General features: G+C 36.2%; 1 protein-coding gene across 3 annotated transcripts; it reads right to left on the reverse strand.

Annotated features, from left to right (window-relative positions):
• Window positions 1-522: 522 nt before the first annotated feature.
• Window positions 523-23939, reverse strand: si:dkey-33c9.6 (active breakpoint cluster region-related protein). 3 transcript variants are annotated; one of them, XM_020922048.2, is made up of 22 exons: window positions 23489-23932; window positions 22750-22856; window positions 22000-22104; window positions 20156-20419; window positions 19427-19534; window positions 18389-18446; window positions 18263-18315; window positions 17193-17330; window positions 15193-15314; window positions 14371-14524; window positions 13119-13223; window positions 12676-12748; window positions 11990-12091; window positions 10994-11068; window positions 10811-10905; window positions 9685-9786; window positions 7953-8119; window positions 7680-7819; window positions 6549-6683; window positions 4493-4598; window positions 4279-4420; window positions 523-2877 (listed from the first exon to the last, which is right to left on the reverse strand). In XM_020922048.2, exons 1-22 carry the CDS (start codon window positions 23538-23540, stop codon window positions 2776-2778), a joined length of 2505 nt encoding a protein of 834 aa, XP_020777707.1. In that variant the 5' UTR covers window positions 23541-23932; the 3' UTR covers window positions 523-2775. The 3 variants fall into 3 exon arrangements, with proteins under 3 accessions (XP_020777707.1, XP_055012270.1, XP_055012269.1); XM_055156295.1 differs by lacking the exon at window positions 20156-20419 and having other exon boundaries at window positions 23489-23939; XM_055156294.1 differs by lacking the exon at window positions 22000-22104 and having other exon boundaries at window positions 23489-23938.
• Between the last annotated feature and the right edge of the window lie 2154 nt (window positions 23940-26093).

Raw genomic sequence — 26093 nt, forward strand, 5'->3', positions numbered from 1 at the left:
CTTAAAAAATTATCTTTCCAAATTATCTTTCTCATGCAACCACTTTAAATAGCGCCAACAAATTCTAAATCCAGTGTTGAAGTCCAAGTTCTGCCTGTGTTTTGCTGCACACTTGGAGAGCTCCCGTTAACCTGAGAGCTCCAGGGTCAATCCTTGTGATCCGGGGCCTGCGTGCCTCCCATAGAAACACGCCGTCGACACAGAAACCTGAGCCTCACAGATTACAGCCAATCAAAGCATGATACTGCTCCCAGCGCCAACACCATCGGCTAAATACAGGTTTACTCCATTGATACTTTGCAATGGCATCATGCTGAGGGGCTCTACATTTATCTCTTATGTGAAATGTTTAATCAAGTTTGTTTGCAGTTATACAGGTTACAGTTTTGTCCCTCAGACAGAGCAGTGCCTATAGTTAGCATCACACCCAAGAAACGTTAATGGCATCAGCTGCAAAGTATCAATAGATTCAACTGAAAATGAGTTGTGATGAAGAGACACATGTATGAAAATACAGCTTGATCAATGTTGTATTTGTTTAATTACACAACTTTAAAACAGTATAAAGTCTACTGTTATTAGTATTATCAAGAATTACATGGAGATTTTTTTTTAAAGGATCATCAGACTATTAAGAGATCTGTGACACTGCTGACTTTAAGAGCAGCTATCAATCTATCACACCCTCTTAATCGTTGTTTTTATTTTCTTTATTTTACTAGACATCAAATATATACAAAGCAAGATATGGATTTTTTAAAATTCAGATCTTCAAAGTAGCCACCTTTGTTTACTTTACTACTTACTCCATATATCTTGCTTCATATATTTGATATCTTCTATGTATATAAAAAGTAGAAAATAGTAACAAATAATTTAAATAAAAAACATTAAAACAGATGGTGTATTTTGACTGGTGTTGTTTAAATATACTAGTAAGTACATCTTATTCACATTACACCATCTTATTCAGTGTTTTGTTTATTTTTATCAATTTATTTTTACAACTTTCTACATTTTAGATACAACATCAAATATATGAAGCAAGATATATGGAATTGGTATTAAGAAAAAATTAAATATCTACTATTTTTCAGCAAAGTAAAGCGTGGCTACTTTGAGGATCCATATATCTTGCGTCATATATTTGATGATTTCTGAATGTAAATCAAATACACAAAGTAAAAATACCAAAAACATTGAATGAGATAGTGTGTCCAAACATTTGACTGGTCCTGTATTAGTCTATATCAACTTACCGCTCAATACATGACAGATGGAACTATCATTTTTGGTATTTCAGTATTTCACGTGGGGACTTTTCTTTGCTCTAGTGTGAATTTTAAAATTTTGACAACTTGACAATGACTATGACTTTCTACTTCTCTACTTTCCATTGTTCATTTTTTAGGGGATAGGGGTTTTTTTAGGGGATAACTCTGCTTTATGGTTAACTTTCAATATTGTAATTTATCATCTATATTTATTTACGTTTGATCACGACAGGCCTTGTACTTTTTCTTGAATATTTTTTTCCGTAGGTTTTACACATTTACTATGAAGTTAGACAACAATATCCACACATAACCTGCTTCCCACTGGCCCTAACAGGTGCCTCCAGTCTTGAGTCCGGTTCAGTCTTGGGCCATGCATGTCTGCTATGGAAATACCTCTTCTTTTCTTTGTAGTTACTAAGCTGGACCTCATTTTGACAGGCACAGATTTGAACCCCAGTGATTTACGATAAGAGAGACCTAACCCCTTTTTAACACATGTCCTTGGTGTTATGGCATCCACACAGCACGTTTTTCTACTGGAGTTATATTAGCACTAGCGCTAGACTTTGGATTAGCGATCAAAAAGTGGAGAGGCGAGGTTCTGGGGGGTTAAAGGTCATTGGTAACCCAAACCCCGCGTGCCCAGGTGGTGTGTGTGTGTGTGTTTTGGTTTCCAACATGGCGTATGACTTTATGGCCCGTACATTTTGTGTTGAACTCCAGCTAGTTGGATCTGAACCAGAACTGATTGGATTTCAAGCTATGGGAGTCAACCTTTGACCTTTTTTACAACATCTGCAGCTCTGACATCTTCGATCGTACTTCATCATTTGATCAAATTACTGTATTCAGCTAAACGTTCTACCCAAAGGAGAGCCCTGGGTTTTTAAAGGTCCTGTATGATGCAAATTTTACTCTTTGTGAGCTTTAAGATATATTATAATCTTGTTACTTCATAAAAAATATATGTCTGGAGTTGTGTTTTGTTTCATTCACATGTTTGACTAACTCTTTATTATTAGTCTGTCTACATCTCCGAAGCTCTGTTCCACCCTGTGATGTCATGTGGTGGTAGTTGTACAGATGGGCATTTCCAAGGTTGAAAGTATCCAAATGACTTTTACCTTTAGTTCAGTCGAGATTGGCAATTCCAAATCTTAAATCATCTAAATGATTCTAGTGAAGGTGTATGGAGTTTAAAAACACAGAGGAGCACTTCCTGTATTACCACATGACATCACAAGGTGGAACAGTGCGTTTCCCTTTGATAGAAGACCACAGCCTATACAGGATTTGTCTTTTTACATATGTGAATAAAACAAAACAAAACTCCAGGTATGTTTGTGATGAGGAAACATATGGACCCTTTAAATAGGTTTTAACAGTAATAAAATCTGAACACTAACAGAGCTTGTAAATAAAACTATACATTTGTAGTTCATAGTTTAGTTTCTTACACATGCCTGGACTTTTTCCATCCATGACAGTGCTGGTGGTCTCACAGGTGGGTGGTCTCGTCTTCAGTGTCTGTGTCGTGGGGTAGAGAGATTTGGGGCTGGGGGAGATCATTGCACTGCAGGTACCAGTAGACCACCTGGACCTACACACACACAGAGCACACACACGCAAACACACACACAAACACAAACACACAGAGCAGTTACTGTAACGGGGCCAGGGCATCAAGTCTCACATCTGCTCAGCTTTTTCAAATTCAGTGCACCAAATGTGTATAGACAAAATAGATAAAATATAAAGACTTCCACTAAACGATGGCTGAAAGTGTGGCCTGTGATATGTTGACAAGGCTGTGGATGGAACTCAATAGTCCTGCCCACTGTTTCCAGAAGTAAATTTTCCATAGATTTTCTCATAGACTTTTCCAAAAAATCCAATATTTAGAGTTCAAAGGGATCATGGAGAATAACCACCTATGTTGTAACTAATTTCCATAACGCAGTTCTTTTAAGTTTATAACGTTACAGAAATAGATTTGAAACAAAATGTTGTCATTAGTTACTACATAGTAAAATAGAGAAATTTACTTCCTGAACCAGGGTGAGCGGGTGAGCTTTTTATCATGTTAAAATGCTGATGCCTCCTCAAAAACATAACTGGAGTTGTGTTTTGTTTCATTCACACATGTTGAGTAATCCTTTATTATTAGTCTGTCTACATTAGGGGTGGGCAAAAATATTGAAATATATATCATATCGTTTAATGTGATCATGCATTATTGATATCATGGGCTGCTGTGTCGATGTATCAGTATTTTTTGGTATAGTTGACTAAATTATTGTCACAGCACTACAGCTTTGTTGCTTGTTTAGAGTTCGGAAACTCATTTATGCAACACATTTGACATTTTCACTGTTCTGATGTTTAAAATGTTTGTGTTTCATATTCACTTTGCACAAGAAGTGGTTTAACAAAGACTTTTAGAATCACAGCCATGAATATTTTTGAATGAACCATATCAGATTTGAAATATATCGAATCGTATCGAATCGAAATCTCACTGTATCGAAATGCGTATCGTATTGGCAATTTGTTAATGATGCCCAGCTCTAGTCTACATCTCTAAAGCTGAAAATGCTTTGTTCCACCTTTTGATGTCAGTTGTGGTAGTTTTGAAATCAACAGCTACCTTTCACTTTAGTTCAATAGAGATCCCAGGGCTGAAATCATCCAAATAATGTGAGTGAAGGTGTATGGAGTTTAAAAACACAGTGGTGCACTTCCTGTATTAATAAATGGAGTCAGAAGGTGGAACAGAGTGTTTTACTGTTAGAAAGAACTCAGTCTAAATATGCAGGATTTGTGTGTTAAACATGTGTGAAAGAAATAAAACACAACTCCAGTTATGTTTTTGAGGAGGTAACACCATTTTAACAACAGTATCTACAGACAAGACCAGTCATTTGAGGAAACAACATTATAACATAGCTCAGAACATAACATAAATAGGGCCTTTAAATAAAAAATAAATACATTCACTAACCTGCACAACCACCTCTTGAGAGATGTCTATTCCAGCACCGTCACTCCCATCACCTGTCACTGGAGGGCGTAAGAGGCTTGGCCCAAACACTGTAGCCAAGTTTAACAAAGACATTTTGTTGACGTCTTGCCTTTCAGAAACTCTGCGAAAACAACAGCGAGTCAATGAGTGAGGTCAGGTTTATTTTTAAAAACGTCAGTGAAGAGGCTCAGACCTGCGGAGGTGGTGCAGGAGGAAGAGGAGGGTGTTGCGGTTTGTGTCAGGACAGGACTTCATTGCAGACAACAGAGAAGAAGAGCGCGCATCTGTGTCAGTTAAGTCTGTGAAGAAAACACAGGCAACACTGTCATTACAATGCAAATTTATGTAAAGGGTCCATATTATGTTATTTCCTGATCTGTTCTCTGTTTTCTTTACCATCTCTTGTTAATAGCTGAGATATATTTGTATCACTTTATTTCTATATTTTATTTTATTTATGCATTAGTATAATTGTATCTTATTTGACACCAGTCTCTTGCTATTTTTGTACTTATTTAGAATCTATTATCACATATATTTGTTTCTTTGTTATTATAATAACAAAGTGTGCCGTGTGAGCTACTGTGTCCAAATCATTTCCCTTGTGAATCAGGTGTTAAACAAACCAAACCCTGCATATTTAGACTGTGGTTTTCTCTGAAACAGAAAACACTCTGTTCCACCTTGTGCTGTGATGTGGTAATACAGAAAGTGCTCCACTGTGTTTTTATACTGCATACACCTTCACTAGAATTATTTGGATGATTTCAGTTTTAGAATCGCCAGTCTCTACTAAACTAAAGGTAAATGGTAGCTTTTAACTTGAAAAGTATCACTACATGACATCACAAGGTGGAACAGAGCATCTTGAGCTTTGGAGATGTAGACAGACTAATAATAAAGGATGATTCAAACATGTGTGAATGAAACAAAACACAACTCCAGGAATGTTTTTGATGAGTTAACAATATTATAACATGACTCACAGTGCATAATGAGTTTTCATGGGTTTTTTTTGTTTAGTTTTTTTCATGTAATTATGACTTGGTTTGGTGGGATCTGTGGTAAATAATTATCATCGTTTTACATCAGTGAATTGGTAGTTTGTGAGAAAAAAGCTCAAAAGAAAAGTACAAAAACACAGCAAGTAGTGGTGAAATCTAAATTTAAATTATCAACAATATCAAAATAGCATTGAGAATTTACATGCAAGTAGAATTTCTCTGACATATTAAAACTTTCTTCACAAATAAAGGTGTTGTAATTTATTTTTATTTGTCCACTTATAACTATTGCGTAATTTTGACAGGTTTTGGCCCGTGTTTATATTACTGTTGCTAGGTAACAGAACTAGCACTACCTCTACCTATGTCATATCAAAATGTATGAATAAATGAAATATCTTAATATGGAGTAATCAAAATATATTCATGACACTTTATAAATGTAATCTACAAGCAGAAGTAGGCGATTTATTAAAATATTGCCTAGAATAAATACATTCAAATTAAAAAATATATACTAAAAACATAAACAAGGCTATGTATAAAGATATTTCTGCAGTTTATTTGTGGTTAATTTTGTAGTTCATCCATTTAATATTTATTAAGATAAAGTAGTCCTAACCAAGCCTAGAAACAAGATCATGGAGATGGTCAAATGGAGAGGACAATAGTGTACCTTCCCATAGGCTGTAAAAACATTCCAAATAGGAAGCATTCATGGGGGTGCTTCCAGCTCCATCACCTCTAGCTCCAATTCACTTTACATTGAAAAACTGTCACCCCTCTCTCTCTAACTGCTGCAGTGAGCTTTGTCATTTTGGTCTTAAAATGTTCATATTAACCCGCTCTACGTGATCCTGTGTTTTTGTTTAGCTATTTTGTATGTAAAATAAATTCCTATTCCCCATAAAGATCTTAGCTCCAGTTTCGCTCCTATAACTGCTAGAATCTATGAGCTTCATTTGACTGGTGCTGAATGCGATGGATGACGTCATACTCCCTCAGTCCACGTCTTCATACAGTTTAAGTACGCACCTTATTTTACCTTTTTATGAAATAGCTGAACCTCAACCAAGAAATTTAAAGGCAAGTTTAAACACATTTCTAATGGACTGCCAAAATCGTATCTCATAACTGTTCATAATAATCTGGATAAAAACAAAACAGAACAAATACTCCCTTCTGTCATCACCTGCCCCTACACAAGTACACACAACAGAGTCTTTGTTTCATTATAAATCTTACCAAGAGCTTGGGCCAAACTCTGGAACAGTTCGGCGGGGATCAGGGGCTCTGGCAGCTCTCTGAAGTAGAGTTTGAGCACTCCACACACGGCGTTCACCTCTGCACCTCTGAGCCGAGTGACAGCTTCACATAAATCTGACCAAAACACACAAACATGAACAAAAACACACAAAGAACAATAACTGATACTTGAGAAACTACATGTATCTCTATGGCGGAATGTTATCAGTTACGGCAGAGACACAATGCACACATTAGCAAACGCTGCCAAAAAAGGTCTAAGATAGTCTGAAAAATCAAGAAAAAAACAGCACATTTTCAGGAGCCTGTGATCAATACCTGCGTTCGTGGTTCTGTTTGAATTTCAGCAAAAAAGGGACTTCTTTAACAGCATGAATCATTTCACCTGTTCCAGATAAATCAGTTCTTTCTGGTCAGATTGTGTGAAAATAAAGATCTGATTAAACTCTAACTTGAGTAACAGTAGTAGTAGTAGAGCTTCTAACAGAGCAGTGCTTTCATTTAGCATCAGTGTTGACAAAATCAGCTGCAAAGGATCAATAAGCCTTTTCAGAAACAAAAGAATAAATCAAAAGAATGAATAAAGGAAACTGGAGGCAAAAGTGAAGTGGAACATAATGGGATTTCAATGGAGAAATTGTGATTGAGGAAACAACATTATAACATACCATACATCAGAAAATAACTTAAAGGTGCATTATGTAACTTTTTGGTTGGGCGTCCATCACATGCTTGTTTTTATGGATATATCATTGCTCTGTTTGGAATGTTCCACAGTGTGACATTAAAGAGCTCTACTTTACATTTATTCAGTGACAGGTGGTTTATAGCTCAAAAATACATAGAAAAATAGGCATTCTGACTGTGCTCGGAGTTGCCTCTGCACAGATCTGACCTGTAACTTGGTCTAGTTTGGTCTCCATGAACAAAGAAAGGCATTTGACAAACCTTCCACCAGAAACGTTACACAGTGCGCCTCAAAAATGGGTCCTTTAACATTTAGATCTGATGTAAGTTAATATAGAAAATGCTTTATGGTCAACCTCATGTTCCCTCTTTCTGTAACTTTGAATACCCTTACAGTATTTTTAAAGGGTCTGTGTAACTTACTACAGTTAAATGCAGTCTTTAGTGTATTGATGTCACCGGTGGTTCCTGAAACCCTGTAGATCCCAACCTCGTCCATTCCTCGTCTTTCTACTTCCTCGACGCAGCATCGGATTACGTGAGGAACGAGCACGCCCTCCTGTCTGCCGAGAAAATGAAAATAAAAAACCCCAAACTGAACTGAAACCACATTAATACTATTTTGAAACTTCTGAAACTTGCTATTACCGTATAACTGTTTTAAGAGGAAGTAGTCAGTAAAACGTCTTGACTTACTGGGCGACAGTTTCTATGGGAACACCAAAAACAGGCTGCTGCTGCTGTGAAGAGGGGCTGGGGGGGTCCGGAGGGTGATTTGTGTATTTCAGGGACAGGTTCACGTCAACTTCGCCAAGATTTAGAGACTGTTTTCTCCATCGATTACTGAGACTTTTAGGGTCCAGCTGAAAACACAAGTTGATATGAAATTTATTATCAAAATCAGTATAGGCCTGCTATGATTTAGAGATTAAAGATGCACTAGGTAACTTTTTGGTTGGGGGTCTTGTTTCTATGGATATGTCATTGCTCTGATTCAGATGTTCCACAATATGACATTAAACAGATCTACTTTGCATTTATTCAATTACAGGTGGATTTATAGCTCAAAAATACCTAGAAAAACAGGCATTCTGACTGTGCCTCTCCACAGATCTGACCTATAACTTAGCCTGGTTTGGTCTCCATAATGATAGAAAGGTTTAATGCCATACTGTGAAACATTCCAGAAAAGCAGGTGGCGGACCCTGCACTAGAAAAGTTACACACTGCACCGTATAATGCAAAATAGTTTTCTATCATGTTATAACATCAAAAACATGTCTGGATGTCAAAAACATGTCATCTGTGCATCTTCTCTCGTAATTTTGCGATCTCTTCTGGGCCCTATTCAAACCCTCCTTATGGTTAGCTGTAAGATTCTGTCCAATGCTCCCCCCACAAGCCTACGTCACCCATGTTCCCACAGAACAATTCTCCATAAATACACGAAAACGTGACACAAAACTGTACACAACAACTTGACAAACCTGATGCCATGTGCAATAGTTTCACGCAGATTGTGTTGTGAAAGCGCTCTGAAGGGAGAGTGACTTAACGCAGGGAGAAAAGGGAGTGGAGACTCATAGCATCATAAACAGAAGGGAAACTTATGAAACATGTCAATAATGTTTTGGATGAATATAGCATTTTCAAACTATAAAAAGTAACATGATGATTTAGTCTGATTCACCAGCTGGTTTCACTTTGTAGAAACCGTCTGACCTTGCAGCATTAGAATTCGTTCACTCAACGGTAGACGGGTAATTTTTTTCATTTAACTAATCGCTGCTATTTGGTCGTGACGTATGTAATGCACTGCTAACAGGGCTAACTGGTATACAAAGCTTTTCCCAAATCCCATAGGAAGAAGGACAATAACTATCTCTCCCCTTGATAAAATTCAAACATTCTCTTTGTTCCGGCTTTAAATCCTTGATCTAGGGATTGGCTGGTGCCTGAACTCACACTTTTTGTGAACCATCTAGTGTATTCCGGTTCCTGACCTAGCCACTGGAAAGAAATTAAATTGAGCGGAGGTACTATGGTGCCAGCCTGGCTAAGTTAATACCCCATAAAAGTAAAATACCCCCTCTTTAAGAATGAGTCTCTTTTGACATTTACATACTACATTTGTGTAATTTATATATGATCTGGTTTGAATATTTATCATGAAAATCCAGAAAAAAATTTGCTCTTCCCCTCATTGAAAATATTAATAGTCTTAAAACTAAAATTAAGCAACAATTTTATTCACTGTATTTCCAGTCCTTCCACTTCATGTAAATGAACCTAACATTATCAGCAAACACTTACAAATACATTTAAGATAGTCCGAAAACTGACATAGCAGTGCCTACAGTTAGCACCACACCCCCAGAGAATATTGACGACATCAGCTGCAAAGTATCATTTATCTATCTTTTTCTACCGTGATAGAGGTCTTCCCCAGCACAGCCCAGTCCTGTCCGTCCAACTGTCGTACACATATCACCCTCATGTGTCTGGCTCCGTCCACCTGGAAGTACAGCTCCTGCTCAAAACACAGAGGAGAGGCCACTGTGATCCATGTGCTGTTTCCATTGGAGCTACCAGATGGATTTAGGGCAGATGGTATCACTGCCAGTGGTGTTCAAAGGATTTACACTGTGTTAAAATGAGCACAGATAAGATGTTGTCTAGACAATTTAGTGTCATGTGCCAAAGTCCACAGACCACACATTAGCAGAGCTTAAAGGGCCCATGTTACGCTGTTTTCTGATCTCTGTTATAATGTTGTTTCCTCACAAACATAACTGGAGTAGTGTTTTATTTCTTTCACACGTGTTTCAGTAACCCTGTTCTTAGTCTGTCTACATTTCCAAAGCTCAAAAGGGTCTGTTCCACATTGTGATGTCATGAAGCAGCAGTCTTCATATTAACAGCTACATTTGAATAATTTTTAGCAGAGATTGGAAATTCCAGGCCTGAACTCAATCTAAATATGCAGGGTTTGTGTGTTAAACATGTGTGAATGAAACACAACTCCAGGTATGTTTGTGATGAGGATAGATCAGAAAATAGCTTAATATGGTCCTCTTTAAAGGTGCACAATGTAACTTTTCTGGTGGAGGGTCTACCTCCTGCTTTTCTCCATGGAAATATTATTGGTTTTCCTGGAATGTTCCACAGTTTTAAAAATATCTACCTTGCATTTGTTCGATTACAATTATGTTTATTGTTAAAAATACTCAAATCGCATCCTGTGGAACATTCGAGATAAAAAAAAAATCATCTCCATGGAGATCAGCAGGTAGCAAAGCCTCCAGAAGAAATGTTACATATAGCTCAAATGTATTTTTGTACCTACTGTGTGTTATATGTTCAGCCAATGTGCAGTTTTAGGATATGAAAAACACTACAAATTGTACAATTGATATGCTGTACACAATATTGTGCAGCCTACTCACTAACTTTAGCTGTATTGTGCTAGGAGGGTTTATTCAAAGGTTATCTAATGTACTTTGACTAAAAATGTCTTGTTTAAAGAGTTTTTCCCCTGCAAACTCTTTATTTACCTGTTCCCACTGTGGATTCAGAGCGTGGACCGAGTGCGTCTGTGCTTGCTTTTCATAAAAATCAAATCCATCCACCTCCACACAAACGGACACACCTAAAATGCAAAACAAAAATGTACTTTCCAGCTTTGTTAAACACACAAACATACTTTAAGACTGATAAAATAAAATATAAAAACATACAGGCTGGTTGTTGCAGACCACTGGCAGAATGGATGACCACAGCCAAAGTCCCACATAGCCCTTCCATCTTTTGTGCTGATTATAAAAACAGGATTCAGATCAACAGATTTGTATGAGCTAAGGTTGTCAAAAGAACTGAAAATCAGATACTAAACAATTCTAAAACTAATATCGAAACTAGATACTCATTTGAGCAGATATCGATACAAAAAAGTCACATTCACAGGACAGGAACGAATAAGTTTAGAATGATCTTGAGCTGTTTCAGAACAAGTATAAAATTGTATAGACTAGTTTACGCCCATGGACCACTATGGAACCAACCTGGACCTGAGGGATTACACAGATATAAGACCACATGGTAATATAAAAGAAAGTACTATTATTTCATTTCAATCATCAAAGTCTCACTTCTTCAATCAATCTTGGACTCAAATTGTACAGATTACATTCATCTCTGTACCAACTTCTGTTTGTTCACCTATAGTTATGATTTAAAGTTGAAAATCACATTCTATTGTCTAAATAAAAAGTGTATTTATTATTACTGTGGTATAAAAATCAGTACTGAGTATCAAGTATTTTCCTTAGTATTGAAGTCAAATGTTAGTATTAGACTGTATAAACGAAGTGGACTAAGGGCTCAGGTCAAATAAAGCTCCCGATGTTAGCAGTTATAAAGGCAAATTTGGACCCAGGTCTATATTATTATTATTATTATGGACAAAAGAGCAAAATAAAAACACCAGAATCATGTAGAGCATGTTAATACAAACATTTTAAAACCAAAATTGTAGTAGTGTAGAGAATTTTTACATGTAAAGTCAAGTGGAGCGAGAGCCAGAAGTGCCCCAATGCTCATTTCCTATTTGAAACTTGGTGGTTAACAGGTTGTCTACACCTATTTATAAATACAGTCTCTGGAGTAATAATGACATAAAAATTATCACAGCATTAAAACAGGATATGACGGTGTCTGATATATAGCAGTGTTACCGAAGCTACTGCTGCTGCTATGGAGGGGCGGGGTCTGGGTCATTCTCAGTTTCAAACAGGCACTGGTGAGCGTGAGCAGATCAGGAGGGACTGGCTCTATGTCTGCAAACACACAAGGAAATACAGTTAGGACAAACTGATGCACTCTCTGAAGCTTTATTACAAGTTAGACTTTAATCTGAGTTTTGTTTTAACACAATCTGACCAGAAAGAGCTGATTTGGTTAGAAAAACAGGTGAAAAACAAAACAAACAAACATCTAAGCAGGACCATGAATGCTCATATCTATCATAGGCTCCTGAAAATGTGTTGTTTAAATCTTTTTTTTTTTTAATTCAAACTCTTATGCTAACTGATGAACACTCCTATCTTTGCACAGCTAAATTGAATGTTTCTAATGAAGGAGTATGCGGTTTAAAAACACAGTGGAGCACTTCCAGTATTACCACATGACATTACAAGATGGAACAGAGTGTTTTCAGTTTGAGAGCAATACTCAGCTGAAGTATATAGGTTTTATGTGTTAAACATGTGTGAATGAAACAAACCACAACTCTACGTATGTTGTTGATGAGGAAATAACATTATAACAGGTCAGAAAATAACATAAATGTAGGCTCTTTAATCATTCCACATGAATATATATATATATATATATATCTTCATTTTTGCATGGGCTCTCTTACTTTCTTTGGTAAGTTTGCAAATGGCCTCCTTCCATTTTTCAAGCTCATACAGTGAAGACAGCAGCGTGTGGCTCTAGAATGGACAGAGGTCAGCTTTAGTTTAATGGGGCACTCCGTCACTTTTTGGTTGGGGGTCTGTCACCTGCTTGTTTCTATGGATATGTCATTGCTCTGCCTGGAATGTTCCACAGTATGACTTTTATACAGCTCTCCCTTACATTAATTCAATTACAAGTAGTTTTACTGCTCAAAAATACCTAGAAAAACAGGCATTCTGACTGTGAGCGGGTTCGCCTCTCCACAGATTTGGCCTATACTTTGAAACATTCCAGACAAAGCAATAACATCTCCATGAAGAAAAGCATCTGACAGGCCCTCCACCAGAAAAGTGGAAACTATGCACTTTTAAATACAAGAATAACACTGTAGTAAGACGCTCTCACCTTCCCATTGGGACTGTGCAGTTCCAGTCTGTACACAGGAGACAGTGTGAGTAACAGTAGCTCCGTCTGCTCAGGTTTCTTCCAGCTGCGAACCCTGTATCCCTTCTGTATCATCACAATTGTACAATATAATATAAATACGTAAAGAAATAGGTTGGTTTATAGAATATAATTTGTCATCAGATTTTCATTCATTCATTTTCATTTTTAAACTCTGATAAAAATTTGACTTCAAATATTTTAAAATCTAAAATTGTGTAAAAGTGTGTAAAATTTGCAGTGAAATAATCTGCAGCAAAGACCCAAGATGCTACAGGATAAACAATGGACCAAGGCCCTGTGATGTCACCCTTAGCGTTCAGCTCAAGTCAAATGAAGCTCATGAGGCTAGCAGTTATAGAAGAGAATTTGGAGATGAGTTCCACCTGAGGAACAGGGATTTATGGACAAAATAGTAAAATAAAAACACCAAGATCATGTGGAGTGGGTTAATATGAACATTTTCAGACCAAAATGATGAGGCTCACTGCAGCAGCTACAGAGAGAGGGGTGATATTCTCAATTGGAGCCATAGTCAGTGGAGCCGGAAGAGCCCCCATGTTCACTTCCTATTTGGAACGCAGTGGCTATGTCCTATGGTTAGCTATGTTCATTTATATATACAGTCTATGTGTGTGACTAAGGAGCACAGAGACAGGCTGTTAACTATTGACCATTCTCTTCTGTGGGCAGGGCTTACAGTTAAGGAATCAAAGAGATGACATGTTCTGATTAGGCTAATACTGACCAGATTGGTTCCCTACAGCATTTCCTGGTTGTTAATAAGTTACATCAACTCATTTAGGAGCAATTTCTTGGATCTTTGCTGGAAAATCTTGATCTATTCACTGCAAATGTTATGGACTAAATTATGACTGTTGAATTTGAGGTCCCGGAAATATTTGTGCTGAATATTTAAAAGGTGTTTTTTTTTTTTTTTTTTAAACACATTGAAAATATATACTTAAAATTCAGAATAAAAACAAGTCACTGATGCAGATTATGAGACATCCAGGGATAAGATAATACCAACTACAAAAGCAAATAAGTCCAGTTGATTTGGTTAACTAAACCATAACAAAACCAATTCAAGCATGATTTTCAGAGTTAAAAAATTAAAAATGAGATATTCAAAACTGCATATGAAATTCAAAATGTGATGAAAAGAATGATCTTCCATCTTGGGTTCTGATATTAAGTCACACACACATACCACGTGTTGCTGTAGCTGTTTATGGAGCTGGTACATTTTGGTTCTGATGGTGTGTAAGCGAAGTTGGGCCTCTGGAGTCCGCTCATGTGAAAAGCAACGCAGTCTGAGTCCAGCGAGGGGAAGATACCAAGCAAATCTGTATTGATCCTGTTTCCTGAAGAAGTAATAACATAGTAAGCTACATGCAGTAGCTTATTATGTTATGTTAAGTATTTTGTAACGTATTCTGTTACATAATTAAATCAGAGAACTGTTTTCTTAATGCTTAGAATTTCACTTTCACTTTATGGATCCTGTATTACACAAAGTGGAGTCTTGTGAGCTTTAAGTCATGTTTGAATGTTGTTACTTCATCAAAAACGTACCCAGAGTTGTTTTGTTTCATTCACACATTTAAGTATTCTCAAAGAGGAACAGGGTTTGTGTGTTAAACATGTGTGAATGTAACAAAACTCCAGGTATATTTGTGATGAGGAAACAACATTATAACATAGATCACAAAAAACATAAATAGAAATTTGGGTGTGTTGCAAATTTGCAACAACTAGAAATAAGTGCTTGTCAAAGGTTCCTAGGAAGGTCCTGCATATGCTCTAACCGGCCTCTATCTCGGCTTATATCTTGATCAAATGGTTTGTCACATATTTAGATAGTAGTGATAGTCAGCGTTAAGGGGTTAAAGTGTAAAACTGCAACAGCCCCATTTTTGTTACACAGTTAGCTTTACATGTATTTATCACTAATCAGAGAAGGAAATATCAAACATGCTTGCTTCATAAGAGCAGTGTTTTGTATTTTGCTAGTGCCCATTGCTATGATTACCCTCTGGTTGCTGGTTTTACTCTGGTGCACAGCAGGAGGTCTGTGTACAGGAAAAGGTGACGCAGACATAGCTCCCCGTCGCTCTCATCCACCAGAAAACCATCGCGAATCAGCTGCCGTCTCTACAGTTAACGCACAAAATTTTTACAGATAGTAGTAACTGAATATAATATTTTTTGGGGGAACTTTTGTGGCTGTGGTACTTTTCCGTTCAGCTGCAGATACTGAACATGCATGAGTGACACAGAACACAACTCTACATATGTTTTTGATAAGATAACAGCATTTAGTTAATACAAAAACAACAACTTTGGTGTAAAAATGTAATTCAGTACCACCCACTACTTCAAAATAATAAGTAAAAGTATATAATAGTGGTTTAAGATTCAATTTCAAGTTAATATAATCTGATGTTTTCAAATGATAGATTTCAGAATTTACAGTGGGAGAAGTAACCAAAACTCAAATATAAGTTCTAATACACAGTAAAATATATTAGTCAAGTAGTAGTAGTAGTATTTCTCAAGTCAAACCACAAAACAGAAGTTCAAGATTACATAAGTTATCTGATTCTATTCCATCTTAATGTTATCTAATGTTTCCAAAGGACAGACTTCAAATGAGAGAAAAAATAATAATATCTGAAAATATTTGAAGAAGCGTATTACGTGTAAGAAATTAAAACTGTCAGCATAAAACTTTTGTCACTTGCAGATTTAGACACACAGTAAGTACAGTAAGTAACCCAAACTTAAATATAACTATAACAAAGATATTACTACACAGTGAAATATATTAATCAAGTAGCAATATTTCTGAAGTAGAAGTATGTAAATAGCGGTTAAAGAGTATGCACGTAATCTGTTCTGTAATTTCAAGTTAATATAATCTGATGTTTCCAGTGCTTCTAAATTATAGACCTCAAATAAGAAAAAATATATATATATTTATATCTGAAAAAGTGGTGCAAGAAGTTATGATAATATTGTAACATGAAGCTTTTGAAGAGATAACCCAAACTTAAATATAAGTTCTAATACAAAGTACAATTTATTAGTCAACTAGTAGTAATATTTCTCAAGTAAAAGTGCAAAATAGTGGTTCAAGATTACACAAATTATCTGATTTCATTTCATGTTCATATTATCTGATGTTTCTAAATCATAGACCTCAAAAATTCATATCTGAAAGAGCATCATATCTTTGGTCACTTGCAAATTAACTCAGAAGTAACCCAAGCTCAAATATAATTTCTATTACACCGTGAAATATATTAGTGCATTAGTATTAGTGAAAGTATGGTGTCTAGAAACTCCAGTTGTATTAATTAATGTTTCCACCACCAAAGCTGAAGTGGTGGAAAGTAACAAAGTAAAGTACTGTACTTGAGTATACATTTTAGGTATCTGTACTTTATTTAAGTACATTTTAAAATTGATATTTTTCACTTTTACTACATATGAGAGCAAGTATCTGTTCTTTCCACTCCACTGCATTTTTGAACCGGACTAAAAAGTAAAAGCATTTCTTATTATTGTTTGAGACCTGCTGAAAAGTCTAAGTGGTTTATTTTAACATGTTTTAACATTTTGAGCAAAAATACAAATAAATACACAAAGTTGTTTCTGTTGAACAAAATTCAGTACAAATATGTATCAAAATCACAAAATTTGAAGCTTTATTAGATCTCAAAATCTGAGCAAAATACTTTACTTTTTATTCTTTAATAACTAATTTTTTTTGTACTTTAATACTTTTACTTAAATAGATTTTTCAATGTGATACTTTTACTTTTTTGGCTGCAGTATCAGTACTTTTACTTAAGTAACCAAATCGAACACTTCTTCCACCACTGCAATTAGTATCGTAAGTAGTATATTAGCATTAATAAAAGTATGATGTCTAGAAACTACAGTTGTAAATGTAACCACCACTACCGCCACCAACAACAACCTTTGCTAAGTTGTGATGCATTCTGGGTAAGGACTATTGATCCTTACCTTTTCATGAGTGAGCGTCACGCCTCGTCTGCTCTGTGAACTCTCATTCACCCCTGACAAGAAGCTTTGTGAGAGTCTGAGGGCTTCCTGGAGGGAGGGGTGGTCCTGGTGCTCCTCAGGTGTGGTTTTTAAAAGATCCTACGCAGAAGATTCAAATATGTGTTTACAATTTGATATAAGTCAGTGAATAGTTAGTAATAAGAGACTATGATTTCTGGTCTATTGATACTTTGCAGTGGCCATGCTGGGGGTGTTCCTCATGTATGTCTACTGATGGAATGTTCAGCAGTTACCTTGGTGACACAATGCACACAATAGCAAACACAGTCAAACAGCTTTAAAGGCACATTGTGTAACTTTTCTGGTGGAGTGTGTAACGCTTTTCTCCGTGGAAATGTTATCACTTCGTCTGGCATGTTTTACAGTATGGCATTAAACCTTCATGAACCCTCTTCATGGAGACCAAACCTGACCAAGTTACAGGTCAGATCTGTGGAGAGGCGACCTCACTTACAGTCATTTTTTTTTTTTTTTTTTAGATATTTTTGAGCTATAAAACCACCTGTAGTTAAATAAATATAAGGTAGATCTGTTTAATGTGGAACATTCCAGGCAGAGCAACAACAACTCCATAGGAACAAGCAGGTGACATACCCTCCATCAAAAAAGTTACACAATGCACCTTTAAAATTGTTTGAAAACACAACATGTAAAATGGATTTTAAAAAAACACATTTTCAGGAGCCTGTGATCAATATGAGCATTTAATGGTCCTGTTTGATTTTCAACAAAAAGGTGAGAGTGACTAACTGAAAAACTATTGGCTAATGCTAGCTGGTTTAACAAATCATTTCACCTGTTGTAGTTTCAGCTAAGTCTTCTGTTTCTGGTCAGACTGTGTTAAAATACAGCTCAGATTAAGTCTAACTTGAGCAACAGAGCTTCAGACAGAGCAGTGCCTACAGTTAGCATCACACCCCAGAGGGAATGTTAATGACATCAGCTGCAAAGTATCAATATAAAATAGTCTTAAGGACATGTGTTATAATAAGTGTATGAAAATGTCTCACACGCAACACCAGAGTGGTCTTGGTGACTCTGTCCAAAGGTTTGTACAACAGAGCTGAAATAGAAAACAGGATTCAGATTTGCAGGAAATTCTCACAGAAAAAAAATTAAATAAACAACAAATATACCTTCAAAAGTATATTTAGTGCGAGATTTGGGCGAACCATTGTTATTTGACATCATGCTCTATAAAGAATGAAATTATTATGGTTAGAATACACTACCAGTCAAAAGTTTGGTCTCACTCTCATTCTGTGTTTTTTTCCCTTTATTTTTTCTAGTTTCTACATTTTATATACATAAATAAATATATGGAGTAAGACATATGGAAGTATGTATAAAGAAAAAAAGGTAAACAACTATAATTCGTTAGATAGATAGAAATTTATTAAAGGCGCATTGTGTAACTTTTCTGATGGAGGGTTCGTCAAATTCTGTTGTTCAAGAAGATGTTATTGCTTTATCTGGAATGTTCACAATATGGTATTAAATCTTTCTATCAAACCAAACCAGACACCAAGTCACAAGTCCGATCTATGGGGAGGCAACCTCGCCCACAGTCAGAATACCTGTCTTTTTAGGTATTTTTGAGCTATAAAACCAATTGCAATTGAATAAATGTAAGGCAGAGCTGTTTAATGTCATACTGTGGAACATTCCAGGCAGAGCAATGACATTTCCATAGAAACAAGTCACAGACCCCCAACCAAAACGTTATAGTGCACCTTTAAAAATCATACTGAATGGGAGGGTGTGTTCAAACTTTTGACCAGTGTTGTTTACACACTACCAGTCAAAAACTTTGGACACACCACCTCCTTGAATGTTTATTTGTGTATTTATTTTTTTTACATGCATACAGAAAGCATCAAATATAAGCAGCAAGATATATAGACTTGTGTAGTAAAGAAGTAAAATTACTCAACAGGAATATTTTTCAACAAAGCAAAGAGTGGCTATTTTGAGGATTTCAGAATAATATATCTTCCTTTTTTTCTACATAATTACATATATCTTGCATCATAAAATTGATGTCTTCTGTATCAAATGTAGAAAGTAGTAAAAGTACATTTTAAACAGCACTGAATGAGAGGGTGTGTCCAAAATTTTGACTGGTACAGTATATCAATGAATGGAGTAAAAAAAGACTAAACACAAAGAGGTACCTCAGCCAGAGTTTTGAAGCGGGGGTCGGCTTGTGTGCATTTTTGGACCACATTTACAGCATCTACATAGTTTTCAATGTAACCTCCATATAATCCAATCTGATTCACCTAAAACAAAACAAACAAACAAACAAAAGTTTCTGGATGAGATGTATGTAGTTTTATTAAAATTTCAATTGTAATGATAACAATTGTAATGTTTATTTATTCTTAAAGGGCCAATATTACACTATTTTCTGATTTATGTTATAATGTTGTTTCCTCATCACAAACATACCTGGAGTTTTGTTTCATTCACGCATGTTTAACACACAAATGCTGCTTAGTTCTTCTCAAAAACGGACACTCATTAGAATCATTAGGATGACTTCAACTCTAGAATGGCCAATTTCCTCTAATCAAAATGTAAACGGTAGGTTGAAATTTACCCCTTACTGACATCTCAAGGTGGAACAGAGCATTTTGAGCTTTGAAGATGTAAACAGACAAATGATTATTGAAACATGTGAATGAAACAAAACACAACTCCAGGTATGTTTTTTTATGAAGCAACAGCCTTATATCCTGTCTTAAACCTTTTATAAACTAGTAGAAGTGATCAAAATGATGAATGAACACAGAGGAGGTTTCCCATGGCTCATTACTTTCTATTACACCTATTGTTTTGCTTGGACCTTATGACAGATGTGATAACAGATATGTTTTTGCACAATACAAAAACAAGCTTACGAGTTTGAGAAAGAGGTCGCCGACGGTCAGCTCAAAGCCCTTGTGTTTGGTTTCTGTTTCGGGGTCAGAGCTGTACTTTAGGTCTGGCGCTGGTTCCTGTTCTTGTTCCTGATCACAGTGAGCGGTGAGACGAGCTTTGAGGCCACAGTAGAAGTCGTGGTGGAGCTGTTTGAGCTCTGGGACCTGGTAGAAAACAGTCTGGACCTGCTGAGCGGACAGAACCGGCTGGGAGGTGCCTGCAGATGCTCGGAGGGCCTTCATTGGCTGTAAATATGAGAGTTAAAGGTCTTATGTTACACAAAATTGACTCTTGTGAGCGTTAAGACATGTTATAATGCTGTTAGCTCATCAAAAACATACCCAGAGATGTGTTTTGTTTCATTCACGCATGTTTAAGCTCTGTTTCACCAATAGACTGTATAAAGAAGTGAACTAAGGGAGTGTGATGGCACCCATAGCGTTCGGCTCCAGTCAAATGAAGCTGAAGATGGACAAAACAGCTAAATAAAATTACCAGGATCAGGCAGAGCGGATTAATACAAACATTTTAAGACCAAAATGGCGTGGCTCACTGCAGCAGTTATAGAGAGAACGGTGACAAATTTTCATTGTAAAGTCAATCAGAAGCAGTTGATAAAGCCGGAAGCACCCCCATGGTCACTTCCTATTTGGAACGCAAGCGAGGGGGTTAGCTACATCCATTTATTTATGCAGTCTATGGTTCCTCAGTCATGAAGTAGTAGTTTTCAAGTTAACATTTACCTTTTACCTTTAGTTCCCTAGACATGGACAATTCCAGGGCTGAAATTATCCAAATTATTCTAGTAAAGATGTATGGAGTTTTAAAACACAATGGAGCACTTCCACATGACATCACAAGGTGGAACAGAGTGTTTTCTGTTTGAGAGAAGAACTCAGCCTAAATATGTAGGATTTGTGTGTTAAAGATGTGTGAATGAAACAAAACACAACTCCAGGTATGTTTGTGATGCAGAAACAACATTAGAACATAGATCAGAAAATAGTGTTAATACTTTTATCAAACTAAAACATCAAATATAAGCCTAATATTATGAATCAAGAACAGATCTAATTCATGTTCTCATATATCTTAATATGAATGAAAGAGGAAATGATACTGATGGGTTTTCCTCTTGATAGTAAAGCTCAGACATAACCACTTTACACGTTTTTGTGTTTCAGTTTGGCTATGTTTTCTGTCAGTTTTGAGGGTTCTATCTTACACAAAATTGTGAGCTTTAAGCCTTGTTATAATGATGTTACCTTCTCAAAAACATATTTGGAGTTGTGTTTTGTTTCATTCACGCATGTTTGAGTATTCCTTCCTTATTAGTCTATGTACAGCTCCAAAACTCAAAATGCTCTATTCCACTTTGTGATGTCATGAAGTAGTAGTTTTCAAGTTCACAGCTACTTTTATCTTTTGTTCAGTAGAAATAGGCAATTCCAGTGCTGAAATCATCCAAATGATTCTAGTGAAGGTGTATGGAGATCAAAATTACAGTGGAGCCAAAAGATATCACAAGTGTTTTCAGTTTGAGAGAAGAACTCAGTCTAAATATGTAGGATTTGTGTGTTAAACATGTGTGAAGTAAACACAAATCAAGGTATGTTTGTGATTAGGAAACAACATTATAACATAGAGGAGAAAATAGGGTAATATATGCAAGAGAGGACATTGTATTTGACCAAAAGGCTGAAGATAAGTGATAGTGGTTTAAAACGGAAGTGGAACATAACAGCCACATCTCTCCAATGTTGGGCAGGCTGTCACAAAAGCAGAAACTGGGTTAACGGTAAAGGTTTATAGACAGTGAATGCACCGTTAGCAGAGTCTCCAGTTCATTGAGATAGACCTCCTCGCTCTCCAAGATGCCTTTAAGGACCACCAGCCTTCTCTCCAACATTTCCTTTTCAGTTAACAAAGTCTGGAATAAAATTATAAAAAATTTATTGTTGTTGCAGTGTTTATGAAGATAACATTTGGTATATTTCACTGGTGAAATGTAACAAAGTATAAGTAGTTACGTACTGTACTTAAGTATATATTTTAGGTAGCTGTACTTTACTTAAGTAGATTTTAAAAGGAATACTTTCAACCTTTACTTCACTACATTTGAGAGCAGGTATCTGTACTTTCTACTCTACTACATTTTTGAACTGGACTGAAAAGTAAAAGTTTTTTTTGAGACCTGCTGAAAAGGCTGAAAGGTTCATTTTTACAAGTCCGTAATTTGAGTAAACAAACAAACAAAAAAAACAAAAAAAAAACAAATAAAACAACTACAAAAAACAATCGATTCAGTTGTTTCTGTTTAATGAAATTCAACACAAATCTCTATCAACATCGCAACATTTGAATCCTCATTAGATCTCAAAATCTGTGTGAAATACTTTAACTTTATATTCTTTAAGTACATTTTGAAACAGATACTTTAATACTTTTACTTTTTTAAGTGCCTTTTTTCATGTGATACTTTTACTTGAGTGTTTCTTTGCTCTCATATCTGTATATTTACTTAAGTAATAAAACTGAGTATTTCTTCCACCATTGGTATACAGTATTTACTCACTGGGGTGTCTGGAAGGGTCATTGTAGTGACAAGTGGAGAGAACAAGGGAGCTCCTTCTTCGTGGAAAACGTCTTCTTCCAAAACCTCAGGCTCTGCTTCCATTACAACTAGGAACACACGTTTAAAGGCAAAGTTACTATATATCATGTCATGTAACTGTAAGAAAAATACAACAGAATCTAAACAGCCCATATTATACTGTTTTCTGATCTACGTAATAATGTTTTTTCCTCATCACAAACATACTCTGAGTTGTTTTTTTGGTTTTTTTTATTCACACATATTTAACACACAAATTGTGCATATTTAGGCTGATTTCTTCACATATCTACAAAGAGCAAGGTTCCACCTTGTGATGCAATACAAGAAGTGCTCCACTGTGTTTTTAAACTCCATACACCTTCACTAAAATCACTTGAGTAGTTTCAACCCTGGAATTGCCCATCTTTGCTAAATAGAAGGTAAAAGGCAGCTGTTAACTTGCCACTTCATGATATCACAAGGTGGAACAGAGCATATTGATATTTGGAGATGTAGACAGACTAATAATAAAGGATTACTCAAACGTACATGAATGAAACAAAACACAATTCCAGATATGTTGTTGGTGAAATATCAGTCTTAAAGCTCAAGTACATTTAGCACCTTTAACTTTTGAAAACTATTACTACAATAAAAGGCAATAAAAGGGGAACATATATTGTACTCTGTGTAATAGATGAAGTTATTATTATCTTACTTGGCACGTGCCGAGCCTCCAGGTAATCCACAGCCTCTTGAAAGACGTCCATTGTATTGAGTTTACATACAAAGAACTGAAGTAAACTAAGCACGCTTAAAAACTTCCTCTTGTTACTTAACACAAAGAGCACAACACGAACTTCCTGTTAACTAAATGTAGGCTAATTTTAAACTTTATAGTCTAACCATAACGAGTCTATGAGCCAAACCTACAGTTTACAGTTTCGTTTTGGCTTGAGGGTATTTTTGTGAAGCGATTCAATAATTACACGTGATTTATGGGCAAACAAAGGTAACAAAAACCTTTAATTGGTTGAATTTACTTAAGTGATGTTCGTGAACGAGTCGACTCGGATCTCATTTTTGAAAATAATATAATATTTTCCGTTTTTATGATTTAGAATGTAAAAGGGTAAACGCGATCTCAGTTTGCATCATTTACAAAAAAAAAAAAAAAAAAATCTGAGCCTTGGTCGTTTCTTTTTGTTATTAGTTTGTAGTTACATGAGTTCACACATCGGTCTTATGTTATATAATTAAATATGAAAAGAGACAGTCTTTTCAACTGCTCTTTGACATGTACCGGCCCAAATGATTCGGATCCCACGAAGGATTACAGTATTACAGTAACTATTACAGTAGACGGTGCAATTCGTGTGTACAACTTTAGTGACATCTTGCGTGAAATTAGTCAAACAGACCAGTCTATGGTACAGACTTACTAGGAATTCACACAACACACACACACACAACGATATCTAAACAACGATATTTATCAATTCTTTGCTTTGTATTAAATTACTTGCACGCGTTCTGTGGTTTGTGCATCCTCATTAAGAGTTATATACAGATAATAAACTGATGAGAGGGAATTTGTTTGCGAATGTCTTAGTGACATCTAGCGCAACTTTGGAGAACTGCATGTTAAATTTTTTGTTTACAGAGCCCATATGACTCTGTTCTCTGATCTCTCTATATTGTAATGTTGTTTACTCATCAAAAACATAGCTGGAGTTGTGTTTTGTTTCATTCACACATTTATCACACAAACTGCATATTTAGGCTGAGTTCTTCTCACACAGAAAACACTGTTCCATCTTGTGATGACACGTGGTAATACAGGAAGTACTCCATTGTGTTTTTAAACTCTATATACACATTCACTAGAATCATCTGGATAATTTTAGCCTTGAAATTGCCAATCCCTACTGAACTAAGGGGAAAGGGAAAAGAAAAAACTGCCTCTTCATGATATCATAAGGTGGAACTGAGCATTTTGAACTTTGGAGACTAATAATAAAGGATTACTCAAACATGTGTGAATGAAACAAAACACAATTCCAGGTATGTTTTTCAGCATTTTCTAAACATGGCTAAATGTCACAAGAGTACATTTTGCATAATGTAGGACCTTTAATATTAATTGATGCTATTAGTAAATCTCTTTTTCTTTGTCACTCTCAAAATAAACTTATTATTTTCAGTGGAGGTCTAAGCTCATTATTAGACACAGTAGTGAATAGACCCTATTCATGGAGCCACCTGGCTAGTTCCGGTTCTCTCAAAAACTGCGGAGCTGCACTTCCTGCTCCATAGGTGTGTTTATGGTCACGTCTTATTTCTCTTTTCTCACTTCCTTCTCCTTGATTCCTCTTTTTCAGCTGTCAGTCAAATGTGTCATATTAAGTGGTGTCGCAAAGCTCCAAATAGACAAGGAAAGGAAACCATGGAGTAAACATGAGGGAGGCTTCAGAAGGCAGACATCAGATCAAATAATCAAACTTTATTGGTCTAAGTGAGGAGTTTAAGTACTACAGACACACCAGCAAGCATGTCTGACATGTTATGCAAACCTGAATTTCACAGGTTTGCATAACATGTCAAATTCTGCTCCCCTCTCCTTTGCTCCTCTACTCTCTCCTCTGCTCGTCTTTCCTCCTTTCTTCTGCTTCTCTGCTCCTCTCTCATCTGCTGCCCTCTCCTCTCTCCTGCAGAATCGAGGAGCGTAATCTAGGAGACAGAAGCAAGGAAAGAGAAATGAGATGCGGCCAAGCCCAAACGTATGAATACAGCTCTATTCAGCTTACCTGAATGGAGCTGCAAACTGGCCACAGGTTAAAGCAAATGATGCCAGAGCTCTTCATAGTTACTCTCTTTTTTGACTGGTTGTAACAATGCCATGCAGGACATTAATCACCTAGAGGAGTTAGACAACCCAACTAACCTTAGAGTCATAGTTTCTAAGTTACCTTATAAAATGAGAGAAATGTGGAGTGTGTCTGCTTGTGACATTCAAGAAACTTCTGGTAGGCGAGCAAAGTTTTCAGATCTGGTTAGATTTGTGAACAGACAAGCTAAAATAGCTTCAGATCCTTTGTTTGGTAATATTAAAGATGATGACAAAATCAAAGCTCAAAAATACACAAGACATTTAGACCAAGGGACAGTGCATTTGCTACCAATGTGACACCTTCAACAAGGGACAAATTACCAGATAATAACAAAGGCAACTTGCGTCAAGCAATTGATGCATTTCAGAAACCATGCCTTTGCTGTGAAAAAAACACACACTTGCTGATTGTCAGAAAATAAGAAAACTGCCT

This window comes from Boleophthalmus pectinirostris, unplaced genomic scaffold, assembly GCF_026225935.1.
Source record: "Boleophthalmus pectinirostris isolate CB_2022bp ecotype Guang Dong unplaced genomic scaffold, ASM2622593v1 HiC_scaffold_20, whole genome shotgun sequence".
NCBI classification, from domain to species: domain Eukaryota; kingdom Metazoa; phylum Chordata; class Actinopteri; order Gobiiformes; family Gobiidae; genus Boleophthalmus; species Boleophthalmus pectinirostris.